The sequence below is a fragment of the Cheilinus undulatus genome, linkage group 9 (assembly GCF_018320785.1).
Source record: "Cheilinus undulatus linkage group 9, ASM1832078v1, whole genome shotgun sequence".
NCBI classification, from domain to species: Eukaryota; Metazoa; Chordata; class Actinopteri; order Labriformes; family Labridae; genus Cheilinus; species Cheilinus undulatus.
Window position 1 is genome coordinate 22,045,048 of NC_054873.1, and position 21,498 is coordinate 22,066,545.

The 21,498-nt window shown below is 38.2% G+C and overlaps 2 protein-coding genes across 2 annotated transcripts; one reads left to right on the forward strand and one right to left on the reverse strand.

Moving 5' to 3' along the window:
* The first annotated feature begins 1,365 nt into the window (after positions 1–1,365).
* On the forward strand, positions 1,366–7,606 carry ppp1r32 (protein phosphatase 1, regulatory subunit 32). The gene is made up of 11 exons (XM_041794626.1): positions 1,366–1,463; positions 1,598–1,711; positions 3,891–4,053; positions 4,168–4,213; positions 4,320–4,405; positions 4,604–4,669; positions 4,772–4,861; positions 7,092–7,154; positions 7,236–7,330; positions 7,425–7,514; positions 7,588–7,606. Exons 1-11 carry the CDS (start codon positions 1,366–1,368, stop codon positions 7,604–7,606), a joined length of 930 nt encoding a protein of 309 aa, XP_041650560.1.
* Positions 7,607–14,943: 7,337 nt separating this feature from the next.
* LOC121514498 (leucine-rich repeat-containing protein 10B) lies at positions 14,944–16,273 on the reverse strand. The gene has a single exon (XM_041794627.1). It carries the CDS (start codon positions 16,126–16,128, stop codon positions 14,944–14,946), a length of 1,185 nt encoding a protein of 394 aa, XP_041650561.1. The 5' UTR covers positions 16,129–16,273.
* Between the last annotated feature and the right edge of the window lie 5,225 nt (positions 16,274–21,498).

Genomic DNA, 21,498 nt, shown 5'->3' on the forward strand with positions numbered 1-21,498 from the left:
GTTTACACTGCTACTGTTATCAATATACATATATATATGACCTGAATATAGTTGAGTATTAAATCAAACATACAGTGTTTAATTTTAGCAGAAAATGTGTAATTCTTAATAGTCTCTTACTCAGTGGATAACTTCACAGATGGTGCAAAAGTGTCTAACATTAGTTAAAAACAAAAAGAAAAAAAAACAACCCAACAGGAACAAGAGCAAAGGAATCCCAGCAGGGAGAATTGTACAACATGCAACATCCAAACACATAAAACATACAAACTGCCCAACGGCATGATGGGGAAATTCTGCCCACTTATCCCCCAGATTTGAAACGACAGTGGGCAAAGCTTTAAACAAAGGACTCTCTACAGAGTGGGACTAACATTGATGAATCAACACCGTCAAGTAATAGTGTGCCAGTTCATCTCAGAGTTTGGAAATTTCAAGTTGCCAGTTAGATACATCATCAAGAATGAACCCTTGGGCCCTGGACCCCAGGTTAGAATCAGACAGTGCAATATTGGATAAATGTGTGTTTTTAATTACAAAACTTAAAAATAAACTCACACACTGTCTATATTGCAAAAAAAGCTTTCATAGATTTTAATACCACTGATAAATAAAATAGCAAAGATTGTTTTGGTTTAAAGTGTAAAAATGGTATAAGAAAGTAGTTAGCTGTAAAGCTGCAGTGTTGATATAAGCATACTCACTAAACTCCAGTTTTTGTAAAGCAGGGCAGACATCTCTAACATCTTAACCCCAAACACTGCTGCTGAGAATGTACAATAAGATAAATCCTAAAAGGTATCTTTGACTGCTATTAAAGGGTTCAAACATCCATCTGACACCACTTAAACTAAAGCCTGCAAATAAAGGACACTAAGCAAACACATACAGGGATTACTGAATTAAGTTTCTGAAATCTATTTATAAAGAAACATTTGAAAAGAGGTGAGGTCATGTGATGTGTTTATCTCCTAGCAACAAAGTTTTGTTGACACACAAACAATGACAGGGAGGTGAACTCGGGACCTGGAGCTGCAGGTAGGAAGTGACACTTCTCATGTCCTTGTTAATTCATTTATATGCTGATATTTATCTCCCTAACTGTACTGCAGTGTTATTCACTCCTCTTGTCTTCCCTCCATCAAACAGCTTTAGATAAAGGGAACACTTGTTGCATTACTTTGAACAAACTGTGATCACTTTTCCCAGAGAGATCTGAGCTCTGCTGGATGTCATCAATCCAACAATCTGAGAAGTAACACCACTTTTGCTGCTTTTATCTGCTGTTACAGCACAGTGCACATGCCCTCGGATTTTTCTATCAATCACTGTTGTCACAAGGAGTTTCCATTACAGCAGTCACAGATGGATGAACAGGGGAGGATAGGCATGCCGGCTGGTGCAGCAACAGGCAGCAGAGGACAACAAACCAGTGACAAACTGTACACTACTTCTTACATGGAGTCTTATGCTTGCAAAGGTGGGAATGCAGCATGCTTTTAAATATCTCAGTACAAACAGAAATAGCTTTTATAACTCTCATTATGATTCAGATTATAATGGCTAATTCTTGAATGACTGTCTCAGAGGCCAGCAGGGTCAACTTCATGTCTTTCCTCAGTCATCCCAGCAGCTCAGGCTTCACGGCAAACAACAGACCTGCCATATATTACAATCCTAGTCTGGACTTCATAGACAACCCTCACATGGGGTAGGTGTCTATCTCATAATGCAGCATCCTACTGAGCAGCCGGTTTTGTTTTATTTGACCAGTTTTTTAATGACCTTCATACCTGTTGAGTTGTGTATCCAGTTAATCTCAGTAATTAAACCTCAGCAGGGAATTGAGTTAGGTGACTTTTTCACTGAAGATATTGTGACAGCTCACAGTGGGAGAAACCACAGCAGTAAATAACTAAATTAAAAATAATAGCTGAATTCCTTTGGGCTCCTGCTGAGGTATTTGCTCCCATTTGCCATAATCTCACCAGCTGTTTTCTTCTTATTTAAAGCAAAAAAACGTGCAGCACAAATAGCGTCACAATGACAAATTGCTACAAGGTTGCACAAAGGAATAAATAACCCATTAGCTACTGTCAGGAAACAACCAAAGTTAACATTCAACCATTTCTAAGCTTATATTGCAGGTAAAAGTGCCTGGAAATGAAAGTTGATACCATTTTATGATAGAATCAGTGGTGCAGTGGTGCCTGCAGAAGTGGACCTACTCTAAATGTATGCCCCACATTGTTGGCAACTCATCCAGCGATGATAAATGGCCTGTGTTATAGACTGCTCTTATGTATTTAGGACACCAAAAAAAGGCATTTTGTATTGCCCATTGAAACTTCTGCTGCTTTACTTCAGATATTAAAGATCATTATGACACATGAATGGAAAAGTAGGCTAACAGAAAGTAGTCCCGCCAGGCGCCAGCTCCATTTGCATCATAACCCAGAGAAACGGCAGATCTCAGACATCACCCACTTGAAGACGTCAAGACACCGCCTCTGCAAATATAAGCTAAAACATTTAGAATAAATTAGATTAAACTTTCTCTTAGCACTAGGGTGAAGGCTAAGATAAAAGTTAGGCCCCTTAAAGTTTAAAGCCAAAAACCTGATCTGCAAAGCCTTATTCCAAAATGTTTAATAAAGCAAACAGTCTGCTTACATGAAAAGCTTGTCCTTCATGAAAACACTCTAAAACAGCCAAGTAGCTATGGCTAAAGCTAACAAAGCTCTGTCAACTACATAGGATACAAAAATAAATTAGCTGAAATCTAAAGCTAATGAAGCTACCTTAGCTGTGAAAGCTATGGAGGTAATATAGCTACATAACTAAAGCTAAAGCTAACAAAGGCACATTAGCTACCTTAGTCTATGCTACGTTTGCTAAAGTTAGACCCGTTTTAAAGTAGTTATGCGAAAGATGGCTTGCTTTATCTTCACTACCTTTAGTTAAGCGTAGCTACATTGGCTGTACACAGGTAATCTCAGTAATTAAACCTCAGCAGGGAATTGAGTCTGGAGACTTTTCACTGGAGATACAGCTCATGGTAATCAGTGGGGAAAAACTGAAGCACTATAAAACTAAATTAAAAATAATAGCTGGATTTTTTTTGCGCTCCTGCTGAGGTATTCAATCCCCGCTTTCCATAATCTTATCAGCCGTTTTCTTCTTATTCAAAGCAAGAAAGGGCAGCACAAATAGTGATACAATGGCAAATTGCTAACGCTTTAGCTGCAAAAGTAATATAGCTAAAGTAAACAATGCTACGTTAGATTATACTTCATTTGCTAAAGTTAGCTAAGTTTGTGGAAGTGAGCCACATTTGCCTACATAGTAACGCTAATTACGTATCTCAGGGAGCTGTGTTAGCTTTAGCTAAAGTTTTTACCATGTCGCACACTACTATATTATGTGCATCAGAGGAGATTTAGAGGTGAGAAAGGACTATATAGAAAACAGTACAGTCAGCTATCTTACAATTAAGGCAAACATTGTTCAACCAGCTAATGCTACTGTTAGCTAAGACTAGTATCAGAACTAGAAATATTGATTTGCTGGAACACAGTAAGACAGTATAGTAGTATTATAGCTTTCCATCCAGAGTTTGATATCAGTGGAAGATGGCACTTTTGTTAAAAATGGTGAGCATGTTGTTTTAATGCCTCTTGGTTTTCTACAATGGATTTAAAATGTCAGCTTTGAGTAAAACTGTGCTGTAGTATGTGCAACATAAGCTAAAGCTATGTAGCTAGATTGCTTTAGAGGGCAGAAATCCCACATATTTACTAAACAAAAGAGCACTGAGTCAGCACATTTTCTTTGGTGTTAGGATTTTTCACTGTCTTCCTGATCTGATGAATCTGTACCCTCCTAAATAGGCTCGTGTTATCAGATAACTACATGACTCAGACAAAACGACACTACCAGGCTCCCGTCCATGCCGATGGTTTTGGTTCTTCTCCAAACCTGCTTAACAAGTCCAAAGAGAGCGGCTTTCATCAGCTGAAGTGTCATCCCAAAGCTGCTATCTTGGAGAAAAAGGCATGTCACATTAACATGAAACACAACAGCATATTGGAGATAATGAGAAGCATCACAAACAAACACTGACGAGTCAATTTCTCATAATCTGTTTCCATCTTTGTCTCTCCTCAGACGGAGTACCAAAGGATGTATGAAGCATATTATTTCACTCCAACAGGTAAAAACAGCATGAAACACAAGTTTAGTTTGGAGTTTAGGCAGGACAAACATGAAGTGACATGTTTTCCTGATTTTATCTGGAAATAATGTTGCTTCTCCACCAGTTCCCCAGAAACATGTGATCATTGGTCCAAAAACAGAGAGTGGCTTCACCAAAGAAACAGATCGCCAACCCAGACAAAAATCTATGGCAAGTATTGAAGGAATTATTTTACCGTGAATCATGCAATACAGGCTTGATATCAGCTGAAACGTTTACAGTATAAGAACCTTTTAAGTAAAACTGACAGCAAAATAGTTCTTACTTTGGTTCTTCAAATACTCCTTCTGTTAAATATTCCTTCTGTTGTTTTTTGGTCTGCTTTCATGTTTTTGTCTTCATGTCCAGGCTGAACCTCCTCAAACTTACAGCTCAGTCATGAAAACTGACTTCAACCGTCCATTAATTCTGCAGGTTGGCACACAGATTTGACTCTTACTTTGTTTTTAAGATTTTTTTTTCTATTTACAGTAACAAATGACCAAAACGTTTTGTTTTCTCCTTGCTTTGTTTGAGGACAATGTGGCCAGACCGAGCCTTTGTGGGCGTTCTTGTCAAGACTCGGGCTTCACTCGTGGCGCCATCACTCCTTTGGCCCATGACACAGTGAGCACTGACCCCCTCTCCCAGTCATTTTGAGTGCAACCCCCATTTCCAAAATAGTTGGGATGTTGTGTACAACGTGAATCAAAACAGAATACAGTGATTTGGGAATACTTCCAACTTTTATTCATTTGAATACAACACAAAGATGATGAGAAGATGTTCAAATGCATAGACTTCAGTATTATTTTTAGAAATATGCACACATTTTGAATTTGATGCCACACACGTCAAAAAAGTCAGGAGAGGAGGGGAAAGAAAAGACTGGGACAGTTGCAGAGTGCTTGAAAAACCTGTAAAGCTCAACAGGTAAGTGGTTAGGAGGTAAATTTTGATTGGGTATAAAAGGAGCACTTTTGAAAGACTACGTAGGCAAATAGTTCAACAGTTTACGAACAACATTCCTCAATGTGCAATTGTATGGAATTTAGAGATTTCAAATACAACAATCCACAATATTGTCAAAAGATTTAGAGCATCTAGAGCACAGGTGTCAAACTCAAGGCCCGGGGGCCAAATCTGGCCCATGGAACAGTTAAATCCGTCCCACCAGATGATCTCATATTTCTGTTATACCTGGCCCATCAGTATGAGGTCTGCAGATTTCCTCAAGTATAAAAATGTGAACTTATCCTTGATGATTTAGGATATCCTTGTTAAGTCACAAAATCTGAAAAATTAAGGAGTAAAAATATTTAGATAAGAAGCAAGGAATGTGGGAAAAGAAATTAATTGTTTTTTAATTTCACATTTTCAATTTAGTATCTCACAATTAGGACTCAAATTTAGGATTCTGACTTTTAATTTCATACTTTGAGCATCTCAACTCATAATTTTGACTTCTCATATAATATTTTGAGCTTTAAGATTCATAATTCTAATTTTCAAGTGATATTTTGACCTTTTTAACCAGTTATTTTGTATTTTACCTCATATTTTCAACTCCAAACTTTGACTTCACAATCCCACAGTTTGACCTTTTAGACTCACAATTTAAATTATTGAATCATATTTTGACTTTTAAATTCAAGATTAAAAATTTTATTTCATATTTTGACCTTTCAAACTCATGATTTTGATGTTCTTTCTAATATATTTGCCTTAAAAAAAAACATTATTTTTCAATTTCATTTTCATTTTTTGAGCTTTTTGAACTAATAAATCAACTTTTCTCAGATTGTTAGCCTTTAAACTTATCTTTTTAACTTTTTAGATATCAGAATCATTTATCATCAGTGCTAAAGTTTTTTTTCTTCATGTTTTATTACCAGTGAAATGAGGTTGACAGTTTATGGTTAAAAAGTCCTTGGGTTAGTCCTGAATCCAGAATCCGGCCTCTTCTGTGATTGAGTTTGACACCCCTGATCTAGAGAAATCTCTCCACATGATCCCTTTGGCAGCACTGCATTAAAAACTGGCATCATTCTATGATGGATATTACAACATGGGCCCAGGAATACTTTGGGAAGTCAATATCAGTCGAAGTACCTGACTGCAAATGTAATATAAGGCTCTGTTATGCAAAGCAACAACCATAGTTGGCCAACATTCGTGCTGTCTGCTCTGAGCCCAGGCTCATCTGAGATAGACTGGCATAAAGTGGAAAAGTGCTGTGGTCTGATGAGTCAACATTTCAGATTGTTTTTGGAAATGACTGTCATTAAGTCTTTCAGTATCAAGAACAAAAGGGCCATCCATATTCTTACTGAAGCAGTGTCCAATATGTGATGATGTGGGGGTTTATTAGTGTCTATGTCATGGGTAACTTGCACATCTGTGAAGGCAGAGAGGTACATGCAGGTTTTGGTGCAACATACTTCCATTCAGACAACATCTTTTCAGGGATACAATGTTGAGCTACTTATGAAGTGTATCAAGCAGTAAACACACTTTCAGTATGTCAACAGCTAGTGTCTTCAGTCCCCAGATGCTTACACAATGTTGCTGGTAGAAAAAGGGATGTAACAAAGTGGAAAACATACTCCTGCCCCATCTTTATTGGAATGTGGTGCAGCCAGCAAATTCAAATGTTTGTTTATTTTCAATAACCACAGTAGAGTTTAAATACCTTGTCTTTGTGCTGTATTCAAGTGAATTTAAGTTGAGATGGATTTGCAAATCGCTGTATTATGTTTTTAATCACATTTTACATGCCCCATTTTTTGGGGGGGAAAGGGGTTTGTTAATTTGAATATAATTCCTTTCAGTAGTGTCCTTTTGTCTCCTCTTCTAGAGAACCATACAGCCATCAAAAACTAAAAGTAACGGACCAACTATGAAGAGCATTGGAAAAAAGGTGATATGTTTGATCTTAAAACTTTAATAATTACCACTTTTGTGAAGTGTTGAGTTGGTTACCTCTGCTGTTGTTTTCCAGGAGCCCACAGGATCTCTTTCCAATGCTTCAAATGACCATGCTCTTCCTGACATAGCTTGTGACGACTCGCACTTCACTACTCTTTATGAAAGCACGTAAGTGTTTTTGGGGATACTATCAGTAATATCAATCTTATAGGACATTACACAGGCACATGCTAAACTGCTAGGCTGTATAATTATTCTCCAGGTTCTGTCAAAAGTCGAAATCTGGCCGCGCTTGTACAGGAGTCATCAGGAAAAAAATGGACTATGGCTACGGTCGCCGTGACATGGACAGGTACAAAATCAAGTCACACACAGACTTCAAGAATGAGAATGTGTCATGGACTTGTGTGTCTTTTCTTTTTCAGATTCATTTTAAGGGATTAGAAATTCATGTAATGGCACCTGTGTGACATCTCATCACAAAAGTAAAATTTGGAATCTCTTCTGGCACAGAAAAGGCTTTGACTGAGTGAGAATAAGAACTATTTCAGTATTTTTTTTCCTTATAATCAAATCCTGAAAACCTCAATCACTCCATCTGTGATGCTTGAAAATAATCCTGTTTTAAAAAGCATGTAAGTTTCTTCTCTGTGAGATCTTCTTTGTGTGAGCTGAAAAGCTGCCTGTCAGACAGCTGTGTACAGTGACTCATGTGAAAGCCAAAGAGGGAGTGAAGGCGATTATATGCATTGTCTTTGACCACCCCTCTCGCTGTGACCTACAGAGAATGAGATGAGTGTAAACTAATGAAGAAAATAATGACGCTCAGGCTGAGTATGGTGCTGATTCTCAGAATCGTCTGCGGTGTGTCAAACTGTTTCGCCACCCACTGAAATGAAACATGCTGCAGAGAGCAGAGCGAGGAGGACGGCTGAGTTGCGAAAAGCCTCACATTTCATATCTGCAAAGTAGCTCCGTACTAAGATTGTCAGCCAACTCTCGGACACTGCAGAGATTTTACATTATCAACACAAGTCAAATAAACACTGTCGAATAAAAGCACAGAGATGCTCTGCAAAGTATAGATAATACATCATTTTTAATTAGCTGCCTCAGTATGTTTTAGGGGTGGATGGTGAAATTTACTGCAGGCACTGCTTATAGTTGTGTTGAAGAACTGTCAGTTTGTGATTTGTTCCTACTTCTGCCTTGAAGGAAGTTATTTGATCCAGATAAGGAGGCTGTAAAACCTCTCTTCTGTCTGACATCTCTCTGGCTTTGTTAAATGTTTTCTACAGTTTGTCTTTGTTTCAAGCTGATCCCATGTTATTGTCTTATCTTGGACAGTAATCTTGGGTAATTAATTGTAAAAATGACCGTCAAGCTTGTTTTCTTCTGAAGGGTTAATTCATATCGTCTTGAGGAAACAAATGGGTGCTTTCTGTGGTTAATAACACAATTAATCAAAAGATAGCAACTTTATGATTGAATTCATAACTGAAAATAAATGAAGGCATGAATGTTTGGTTTGAGTTTGTGCAGCTCTATCATCAGAACAGATAAACTCTTTGGTCTCTGCTTCAGTAAACCGCTCATGGAGTCAGATGTTCTGACACAGGTTAGGACATTCTGAGACGCTGTATGTATGAGGTATGGCTATTAAAAACAAGACTGTAATAGAATTTTATTCAACATACACATTGTTCAGTGACTCTCTCCTTTAATATATACTCCCCTTCTGCATCAACACACCACTGTATTCAGGTCTTCCACTCATCAAAGCAGTGCAGAAGGTCTTCTTCAGAAAGTTGTCTCAGAACCTCTGTCGTCCTTTTCTTTACTTCTGACACTGACTCAAAACAGTTCCTCAGTTGTGGTCTCTTTCTTCAGACTTTTTCTTGCAGTTTTTCTAGAACCTGTTTGTAATTCACCGTTTACCCCTCTGGAACCCACTACTCCAAAGTTATACCTTTAGGTCACTTTCAGACCTGATAGTCCAGGGGACTTGGTTCGCTTTGGAACTGAAACGGCGACATTCTTGCACTTTTCCATTTGTTTTGGTTTGCATGCACACTACCCTTGGTCAAACGAACCAAACCATACATTTGTGGCGCTGTCACCCCAAACAAAGAGCGATGATGAGGAGAAGGAGACGTAGAAGAAGACGAAACCGGAAATCCATCTCCTTCCACCAGTCTTTTTTTCCACATAAACAATAAAAAAACCCCACTGCTGTCTTGGAGTTTCTGCTTTTGCAGTGGGCCATTACAAGCAACCAGCACTAACGAAAAAGGCGAGCCAACGTGTTGCTATGGCTACACAGACGCCAAGCAAGGTACTGTCATGTATTTGAGTGTATTAAATCACATATATACATCCATAAATCATTACGCTTTATGCCACTTCATGCATTTGGTTCACAAGTTGGTCTGCATTGCTTTAATACCTCAAACAAACCGCACCAGTGTTCGTTTGGAAGCGAACCAAGACCCCTGTTTTTAAGCGGACCAGAGTCCACTTGTTTGGTCCGCACCAGAGTTCATGTGAGCTTTCACACCACTCCAAACAAACTGGACTATCCAGGAAAACAGACCAGAGTTCGTTTAAAGCGACCAAACAGACCTTGAATTTGGACTTGCTTTGTTGTACTTTCTTTATCCATGGTGGTGTTTGTGTTTTCTAATACATTGCTATTTTGTCTTAGGATCGTCTTGGAAGATTCAAGTTTCATCCCATGTAATCACTCCTAAAAAATGTGGGTTTCCTTCACTTTGTTCCACAATACCTCCACACGTTTGTTTGCATTTTTCCTTTGGCTCAGGAGTCAGAAGTTTTGGACAACTTTGGTACACACTTTTGTATGTTTAAATTTTCATGCCGAACTGTCACATTATCAGTGGAGACCATTCCTGCCATCATTCTTATTCTGAGTGGCTGATCATTTTCGAATGATTTGATCAATTTATTGAATGTTTTCAAAAGTTTTTGAAGTGGGAATGGGGAATTTGCTGACCACTGATTGTCTTGGACATCCTCCCTGCCTTCACTAAATCTTTTGCACCATTCAAACACACTTGCATGTGACATGCAGTGTTCCCCATACACCTCAGTTAATGTACTGACAGATTCGACTGCTGGTTTGTTCAATCTCACCAAAAATTTCAAGTTATTGTATTACTCAATTTTTACGCCAATTATTTTCTGATGCCTTCCCAAAAACACATTCACTTCAATCAGTAGCTGGTAGTGAACTAAAGACATCACTTGTTGGAAACTTAACAGCTGTTGTGCATGAATACCCAACCTTTAATAATAACACTCAATGTGACTGTGAACAATGTAGTTTTATCCTCATAAGCACTGTCTCTTTATTTAATAGCCATACCTCATAAATATAAGGACATTACATTTTGGCTTTACTCCAACATAGATATAATTTCTGCAACTGAATTTTAATTAAAAAAAAAAACCTCCAGAATATCAGTTGAAAAACTGTGTAGAAGTTTTCTAGTATTTTCATGGAAATTTTGAAGATATGTGTTTTTTAGAGAGTTTCATTGAAAGTTGTATGAGCAAATTTGCTTTGAAACTTTTTGGCTTTTTCTGGGGAACTTGGGAAAATTTCTAGGATTTTGGGTGAATTTGAACTTCCAATGAATTTTCATAGGAATTAAGGGAGTTTGTTTGATTTTAGGGGAATTTTCCATAATTTTCAAGAAATTTGGGGAATGTTTTATGTGAAGATTTGGGACTTTAATATGAAATTTTAGTGGGAGTTTAATTTGGGGGAATATGCTTGAACTTTTTCAGGATTTTCATTTACATCAAATTTTGGGAGAAAATTGTAATTTGGATGTTAAAGCTTGATGATAAAGTTTCACTAAAACATTACGAGAATATTAAGCATTTCTGGGATACTTTTCATGGAATATTTAAAAAGTCATATTTTTGAATTTTTCAAATACATTTTCAGTAATTTATATAAAATTTTTAGGAATTTGCTTTGATTTTAGAAAGGACAATTTCCAATAAATTCAGAGCTTTTAGTGAATGTGTTGATTGCATTGCCTTAACCAGTCGTTGTGGTCCATTATCAAAATGATTCCCCCATCTCTCTCTCAACGGCTGACACCATTTCTGTCTGAAGACCCAAACAACAGCCAAAACATCTGCTCTAAAACTGATCCAGGGCTGGATTTTCCACAGAAACAGGACCTTTAAGAGATTAATGGACATCATTTTGGTCTAAACTGGCTGATGTTTTAAACTTATCAGGCTCTACTTTTCCTAAATATGTGAGAGAAAATAAAAATGCCCGAAAAACAACAGCTCTGGTCTCAGGAGGATAATTGTCTGGCATTTACTGCTCTGATAAAATTCTACAGTCTGTTGCTGATTTGCATTATTGTTAGCAGAGAAAACAACCTCTAGTTTTCTCATGTTAACGCTACAGGATTTTAAAAAAAAGGCAAAGCTGCTCTGTTTGTCCAGCACAGACACTGTAGTCGAAACACGTCAACACACGAACACAGGCATAAATATTTCAGCATTGGGATAAATATTTCACTCTTTGAATGAGATGTGAGAAAAAGATACGTGGAGGGAAAGAGGATAAGATTACATACGAGCCCCACATGAATAATTAGTGCAGAGATGAGAGGAGAACAAGAGCCAGTCTGCTTTAAGTCGCAGATGGACGGAGAAAAGGTGTCGTCATGAGGCCATGATTGATCTGAGTCTCTGACCTACAGGTGGCTCCTTTTATTTTAGAAAAAAACACAGTTAATTAAGTCCATGTCGTGCTCAGAGCTTCACTATGGACTAACCTTTTATGGTGAGGCACCCCAGCTATTCATCCCTCTAATAATACTGCTTGTCTCCCTCTCTCTCTTGGCACTGACGCCTGCAGCGCTGCTTACACAACACTGACGAGGGTTGGGGGTTTGTGTTTGGCATGTCATAAATATTTTGTAAATCTAAATCCAATACACACTTTTTCATGCAGGCCTGGCTAATAAAAATAGCAATGAGCTGGGACGAGGTGCACCAGAGGGCACATGTAACAGGCACTGGCTGCGTTGAGTGGAAATACTACAGCATGTAAACAAAGCTGGGTCTCTAGCTGGTTAGAAATTAAAACTGATTTTACAACACATGATCCACACTGCCATCATCAGCTGAGAATATATTTATTGTTTCAAGACAACGTCCCTGTTTTACGGAAGTCAAGTATGGCCTTACTTTTTTTAATGCAGTAAATTAATGCTTTCTTGTAAAAACAAGACAAATTCTCTTACCTGTACGGAGGCCCTAAAAGGACATGCATCCATACATTTTGCTTTACTAATTGGACTGAAGGCTCCATCTGTGTTTCGAATGTACAGCAAAAATGAGCCTTTAGAAGTGGGTGATGTCTTATCATTACCCATCTCAGGATAGATGATTTTTTTCCCGATAGTCAATTTTAGATATTTACTTAAGACTGTGGGAAAATAACTCAGGGAAAAAATAATGTTATCTGATGATAAAGACATAAATAAGCCACAAATAAGAAAACAAAGTAAGTTACCTATTATAATATCTGGGAAAAAAGAGTAACATAAGATGTATGCTGAATGTCTACTTAGGGCTTCCATAAAACTTAAATGTTCATCATAAGTAAATAACTTAAAAATATTTAAGGGGAACTTTTAGGCGGATGAAAGCTGGCAGGACTGTTAGAGGATTAATAACAGAGCCGTAACTGAAATACTACAGCCCAAAGATGCACATCTGTCCATACTTTTTTATTTTACTCTGGCATCCTGCTATCACAGTTGTCTTTTCTTTTAGAAATGTTCTCTTGCTCTGCTGTTGTCTCAGAGTTTCAGATGTTTTCTCATGATCTTGAGAAATAAACTTGCATTCAATATTACATAAATGAGTTGAAAACTCAAGAAAACAACTGGAAATGTTTTGTTATCACAGGAAGACAGTAAAAAATGTATGGATTTTTCCTGCTAAGGGCCTCAATAATTACCTTATACTGAGTACGAAGATTTTTTTTTTAATTGTGGGAAAACATTTTCTAACGTATGACAAGTTGTGAAACTTTAGAGGGGAATTCATTGCAGAACTGGGATTGAAATACAGGGCGATGTAGGACTAACAATACTGGAAAAAACTGGCATTGCTATAGTTTTCTTTCTTCTTTCTATAATAGGATTATCTGATGAAAAAAGGAAATTTAACCAGATAAATGAAGTGCTGTTTAATGATCCCTAACTGAATTTTGAACAATTACTTTTTTTTCTTGTTTGGGCCTTAAATTCCTTTTTGGATTTCAAATATAACACACCACACATAAGAAGGAGAAAAACAGAGAACATGTGGACGGACTCTTTTCTTCATAAACCCTGTCTAATGACATTTAAAGTAACTTGCACATGAAGCTATTAAGTAAACAATCAGCATATCTGTGCCGTTAATGGATCGTATATTAAGAACTAGGACAAGGTGCTACTGTTTATGGGGATGTGCTCATTTAAGATCAGCCTTGTGTGACTGAGCGTCTGTCTGGAGAGTCATGCCGGTGTATCTGTGACAGCAGCAGAATCAGATTTAACCAGAAGCATAGTGCAGGGTATTCACAGTTATGGAGTATACCCACTCTTTTAGTCTCTGTAGAGTATACCAACTCTTTATTTCCTCTGACTTGGGGAAAATATCAGGGTAAGCCAATCAGAGGGAAAGTATCATACTTTGTGGTTCTTGACAATGCTACTTTCTATCACCTTTCTTCCTTCATTATAATGACCCTTATTACATGAGGTCAAGCTGTTTAGTGTTGATGTGCAAATTCAAAAAGGTGTAGCTACAAAAGGCCTATTTTTAGATGCAGTACATATAATGGTCTGTTTATTTTTTGCCAAATTAGTTACTAAAAGTGAAAGGTAAAAATTAAGAGTATAACCACATCTGCATGTACCACTACACCAATGCTTGTAGCCTGCATGTACATGCAGAAGACACCAACTCTACATGCACAGCTCTCTGACTACTGATGGTGATATCAGACAGAATTTAATGCAGATTGGTCGAAGAAATTAGAAAACTGGTGGTTTGGGTTATATCCAATAATGCAAAAGTGAAGACTTTACGTGACTAACATCATATGTCCTGCAACGTGACTGTTGTATGTGCACACATTGGCATCGTGGTTGTGATGTAATAATAAAGCATTCAGGCCTAATTGGTTGATTTCATCAAAATATGTTCCCCTACATCTTTTTTTTTTTGGGTGCTTAAATCTGTTGCCATTGTAAAGATGCCAAGTGCATGCTAGAGCAGCAGTCTTTGTGCTAAAAATAAGAATGAAAAGAAAAAGACATTATTTTGTTTTCTCATGACAGCTGGTTGATTTCTGACTAATTTAAATAATCAACTTGTGATTTCAAGATAACGTCCTGACACAAAAATAATCCAGGTATCACAGTTCTTGACCTATGTATCAGTATACACTCAGAGAAACAAACATTTAAAAGTGCAACACTCACACACAAACACTCCACCCGAGTCCTGCCCCGAGGTGCTCATTCAAGCTCGTCTGAGATGTCACAGGTTTGTCAGTTTAGTTACCTTACTCTTTTAGTTTCACATTTAACAACAGATAAAGAATTAGCAGCACAGCTAGAAAAGTCCTACACTCAACTCCAGCTATATTTTGTGTGGATTTTGTCATCCTACACCTCCACCTGCCTGCTGAGTGTCAGAGTCTGGTTGTATGAGGAGTATTTGCCCTTTCATCTCCTCTCTTCATGTTCCAGTTCCTCATATTCGTAGTCTATCTGGGCCCTCTCATACTCCAGCTCCTCTCCTTCATACTCAAACCCCTCTCCCTCACATATCAGCTCCTCTGTCTCATATTCAACCCCTTCCTCGTCATATTCTAGTTCAGCCCCGTCATACTCAGCGTACACCTCCTCCTCCTCCCCCTTTGTTTCCTCCTCTTTAACTTCTGAGTCTTCTAAATTCAGCACAGCTTCATTAGCCGCTTGTTTGGAGCTGCTGTTCTTCAGGATGCCGTGAATCACCGGCTCCTCTCCTGCCAGAGCCAACTCTTCGGCCTCCTGTTCTGCCGCCTTTCGAAGCCTCTCCTTCCTCGCTTCACGAGCCTCTAAGAACTCAGCGGCACCTTCCCCAACTACAAGAACCTCTTCACCCACTTTGGGAGGTTCTTCCACCGGGTTGTGGTCATAGGAGAACAGGCGGAGAGCTTTCAGACGCTTCAGGCTGGGAAACTCTGTTATCTTGTTGCGGTCCAGGTCCAGTATCTCTAAACCCTGCATACGCAGCAGGACTTTTGGGAAGGTATCAAAGCGGTTCCCGTAGAGCCATAATCCCCTTAAAGCTGCCATACGTGTGAGGTCATGGGGCAGCGTCTTCAGACGGTTGTCCCCGATCTGCAGAGACTTGAGGTGAGGAAGGTCGTAGAGCTCACGTGGAAACCTTTGGAAGTAGTTGCTCTCTACCCAGAGGCAGCGCAGACTCTGCAGGTTCTTCAGCTCGGGCGGGAGGCTCATCAGACGGTTGCTGCCCAGGTAGAGGCGGGTGAGGTTAGTGAGCTCGCACACGGCCGGTGGGACGTCCTCCATCTTGTTGAAATCGAGGGCGAGGATCCGCAGACCCTTCAGCTGGGAGATGCTGTCAGGCAGAGTGCGCAGGCTGTTTCCACAAACATACAACTTCTCCAGATGCATCAGCGAAGAAACACGCTTCGGTAGACGCTTAAACTTACGATAACTCAAGTCCAGTACGGGATCTCCACTCTCAAACAACTCCTCCACCCCAAGTGGAAGCTCATCCTCCACCTCCTCTTCTTCCTCCTTCTTTTTCTTCTCCTTCTCTGTGATTTCAGACTCCTCACCATCTTTCCCTGCCTCCTCTCCTTCCTCCTCCCCTTCTTCCTTCCTTGAGGAGTTGCCCATGCTGTGGCCTGCAGCCTCTGACTCCTCAGTGCATCAGGACAGAGTCATTTGATGAGGTAGTATCTGTGACAAGTTCACTCTCAGCCTTGGAGCTGGTTTGTGGCTGGACCCTCTGGTGGCGCAAAGCATCATGGTCCAAGCCAATCAAAACCCTGACAGCCATGTCACAGCTTTTTGTCAGGTTACAGTTTGCCCCTTCATTTGCAGGTCCCTCTTAAAACTCCTGCAGAAATTCTCTAACAAACTGCAGAGTAGTAGTGATAATAGTAGTAGTAATAGTAGAAATAGTAGTAGTAGTAGTAGTAGTAGTAATAGTAATAGTGTTGCTGGTAGCTGAGCTCAACAAAATATAGCAGAATCTTGAGCTGAAATTAACTTCCTGCAGTCCTTACCCTCTCTCCACGAGGCTTTAAAGAGAGGTCATGCGCAGCTCAAGGCCACCTGATCACGTCATCCGGTAAAAGGAAGAAAAAGTGCCACTTTCAGAGGCTAAACAGTCAGTTAGCTGCCCCTCTGCCTGCCTGTGATGAGGGAGAAGTCCACAGTGAGTGCGCAGCTCGGTGACCCTGCCGGCAGCAAAGAAAACAGTTAATAAAAGTCAGTCCTCTGGTTGAAGCCGCTGCCCCCCATTAGACTGCCGGAGTTATAATCCGCGCGTGCAGGAGCGGGAGAAAAAGTGCACATTTTGGGAGAAGTGAAGCAGGGAGTGATAAGTGACTCTGCTCCTGATGTGCACTCCATCAGTGACAGGGTTTACATTGAACTGCTGTCTCCCTCCTCCCTCCTCTGAAACCGGAGCAGAGGGCATCATCCTCATCACATGGTCAGTGTGTGTGTGTTTGTGTGTGTGTGTCAATGAGGTCTTTAAAAACAACACTTTATAACGCTTAATACTTTAACTTAGTTATAAGATAAGTGCTTAACATCAAGCCTTCTCCTATTATCATAATTATGACTTCATTATCTCATAATTTTGACTTTTTATCTGATTATTTTGACTGTCTTATTATTTTGACTTTTTATCTCATAATTTTGACTTTTTATCTATAATTATGACTTAGGGTTCTTTTTAAAATTCTAACTTCTAAATTCTAACTTTCTTTTATAAGTGGCAGAAATAGGCCTCCATATGAAACTGCTTACCGGGGGAAGTATCAGATAAATTACAGGGATATTTCAGAATTTATTTATTTATTTTTTTTTATTATTTTATTTTTTTTATTTTTTTTGCTAATGGAAGACCACATGTCTACGGTGGCTGACTATGCCAAATCAAAATGGCTTGCTGCTGGAAAAGTAATGCGCTAATAATTTTCTCTATAAGGTGCACACTTACCCCAACATTGTTTATTTTCTTTCCTGAATGTTTTCTTAAAAATCTTGACTCTTTCAGGTGTCAATGCTAGTGTATGATAGATAGATACAAGTGGTAGACTATAATAAATGAATGGAGACTGCTTATGACGACATGATATTTCATTATCATAGCCAAACTAAAATAAATTAAATAACAGATATTAAAAAAAAAACACTTGTTCCAGATTTTTAAAAATTTATTCATAAGAGCTTCAAAACCCACTCCAGTGAATAAAAAATTCTTTTGGCATTATATTCAAATGTACTATTTTCTGCATTTCCATCATTGCCTAAATCTAAATCTGGAGCCCCACATTTTGCTTTTTATTTTCTTTTGTTTAATAAAAAATCCAATTATAAACTTTAGCACTAAATTCCTACCCTTTATATGTTATAAAACTTAAAGAAAAAACACACTTGACAGTTTTAGCCCCTTTTTAGGAGACAGAAGTGAAAAATATTGTTCTTCAGCATGTCATATTATGACTGAAGTGAGGCTACGTTCACACTGCATGCTTTAATACTTAATTCTTCTCTTAAGCTCACATTTGATTTTTTTGTGTGGCTTTTCACACTGCAGGCAAATTCCAAAAGATCAGATATGTATCTGATTTATTACCACTTATGAAAGAGGCTGGAATCTGATACAAAAATGTCAGATTCAATAAGACTTGTGTGTTTTCTCCCCCCTTTTCAAAAAATCTGAAACCTGTTACATATGACCAAAAAAATCAGATTTGTGAATGTGAGTGAGTGTGAATGTAGCCTCAGAGAACAATTAGATTTAACACAATGGAGTTGGATATATTTACAGTATCTTTTTTCTTTTTCTAAAATGATTAATAGCATTCAAATGAAAACTGTTGTATTAAATAAACAGGCCTAACTTCCGGGTACTTTATGACAAAACAAAAGGTTTCAGAGTCATGGGAAAATTAAGCAGTAATCTCTGCTCTGGGATGTGGGGTTGTATGTTAAATGTTTGAACACACATTCACTTTTAGGGAAGAGGTGCCAAGACTTGTCATAAACTGCAATTTGAATTTTCAGGAATCCAAAGAAGACACACTGAAGGCATGCAGAATGAAGGCACAGCAAGCTAACAAAGTCATTATGTTAAAACTTGTAGCAACTCAAGATCAAGCCACTGAGCTGTAGGCATTCAGTTCTTTTATACTGTGGAACTCAGGGGGTGGGATTATACTCACAGAGAGCCCCATTATATCATCAAGCCTCCCATTTGAACCCATAAATCAGTCAAATCCAGTTCTCAGTTTTTCCAAAATATATGGTTTGTTTAGAGACCATTTTCTGATTTTGTTGTATGTAAAGCCAAAAAAAAGGTCAGTTTTTGCCATTTGATCAAAAGTGAAAGTTCAAAGTTTTCTGAGCTGTAGGTTCACAACCAATATGAGTAAAAGATGACTTGTAAGTCCTGGTTCTTATTCTCCACCTCTGACTTGATTGGATATTCGATGATATCAGTTGTGTGACTGACAGCCTGTGTGTTGGTTCTGTTACTGAAGGAAGGCCTTGAAAAGCTGCGAGGGTCAGATGTACATAGCAAGTGTCAGCCTGATGAGCTGTGGCAGAAGAAGCAGACAAACAGAGAGACAGGCCGCACGCTGCTTGAGGATAATCCTGTCTGATGTGCTGAGGACCAAAAGAGCTGATTTGCAAATTTCTGCACCGCATTGAAACGACCCTGAAATGACACAATGGACAGTAAGCAGGCGACAGACAGGCAGAGAGCTTGGACACTGAATGGATGTGACCGCTGAGGTGGATGTGTTGAATGCAAATGAAGCTCCTTATGACCGGCCAGTTTAGGAGACATATGGAAGTACAGACCAACAGTCCAAAATCTACTATCATAGATGATGACAATCATTTAACCTCACAGTCCCAGGGTGTATCATTAATAATAAAACATCTCATTCGGTGTGTATGACAGCTTGTTTGCATTTCTGGATGCAACCCAACTCTGTCATAATATCTGCTGCTGCCTCCTCGAGGTTAAATAAGGACAAGGAAGGTGTCTGACTAAAAGAGCATATCTGCACCATCTGCTGCTGGAGGAGGGAACTGCAACACACTCGAAATAACATATCTTTGTTCACTGAAGGAATAAATAATATTTACCAGTCCTATAATTGGCACCCATATTCTTATAATCAATCACTTAAATTGAACACAGCTGTATGGCTGTTGTTGTGCTGGTCCTGTGTTGACCTGTTTCAGACTGGAGCTTTATTGAAGTTACTTTTAGATATATCTCAAAATTAAAGTTAAAGGCATTTTTCTCAACTGTTCAAACCTCAGAACCTCATATGAAAAACGAGACAGAACAAAACAAACATGCTTGAAAAGCATGTCATTACAGAAACCACGGGAGAACATGTATGCATACATTTTATTTTACCTGTATTTTCTGTGATATAAGGGAATTTTCAATTATTTTCAACAGAAATTATCTTGTTATCTTTGGAAAACTAGCTTTGGAAAGATGATAAATAAGCAAACTCTTGGTTAAATCAACTGAAATGTACTTGTTATCACAGTAAAGGTTAGTAGAATAATAAATGTGTGGAAATATGTCCACTTGGGGCTTCCATACATCATAGACTTTTTGTCTTTTTTTATTCCCAGGCATACATTCATGACCCCTGTTTGGGTCCTGACCCACCATTTAAGAACCTCTGTTTAAGGCATGCACTGAAATGGTCAGATGTTTTCTTATAAAATATATTAAAGAACCAACATCAGCATTTTTCTATTAGAGTTTATCTAAGCATTAACCGTTTAAAATCAGTCAGCTCTTTTTTTTTCACTTCAAGACGCAAATCAAATTGTGTTTAACAGGTTTTAAAGAATCCATATTTGTTTCACTACTCAAAGGGGTGTATATACTTATGTGTCAAATTAAATGATAAAGTAGAGTGCACAGTAAAGTTTTATTTTCTGATTTATGCATACCTAGTAAAAATGTTTATCACTTCATGTCATATTTTGTGTTTCATGTTGTACCATATCCTCATCAAGTACTGTACTGAATCGCACAGCATCGTATCACATCATATCCAACCCTATGGCGTTGCATGGTATGCTATCCTATAACATCGTATCATATTATATGATATTGTATCGCACTGCATTGCAACTAAAAGCATCTCATATCATATTGTTTGTATTGCATCACATCACATTGCAACATATTGTATTTTATTGCATTGTATTGCATGAAGATGGTTTGTCATGTTGATTATACATCATCTCTGAACAGTGCACTAACACTTTCAATGACTGTTAACAGGACAGATCCATGAAATTACTTTACTTTAATTACTTTAGTTATTATTAATATTATCATTTGCTCATATTCTGATAGAGAGAGACAAATCATAACAAATGAACAACATATGTTTAAGCCTCTTTTCTTTGGGTAACAAAGTCAGAAAACTACAGGACTTCCCCAGATGTAAATTCTCAAAAAGACACAGATACCCAACTGCTCATTATTAAAACTCAACACATCTAAATATTTTAACATGTAGACCATGATTTATAAACATCAATATATTGCTACAATACATGTTTTCTGTCACAAATCGTGTTTTTATTTGTCGTTCACAGCATAGCCATTCATCAATACATGGTTTAGGTCTAAAAGACCTTACTAACTATTTATTTGACATTTTCGGGGTTTTAAGGTATGATGTTGGGGCCAGGAACCCTAAAATTAAAAATCCATTTTAAATGCTATATAAGTCACTCTTGGCCCTTATTTCCATTTAAACTAGACATTTGAATCACTGAAGGTAGGTTTAGATTTATACCTTGTATTTTATAATGATTTGAGGCCCCTTGGAGCACAAGGCCCACTTTTGCTTAATGGAAAAACTGCCTATGTGCAACCAAGCACTAAGTGGATCAACACTGGACTTCTTTGTGAGACTGATTATACTTCTTTATGCTTGCACTCAGCTGAACTTTCATAGTCAACATTTCTATTTT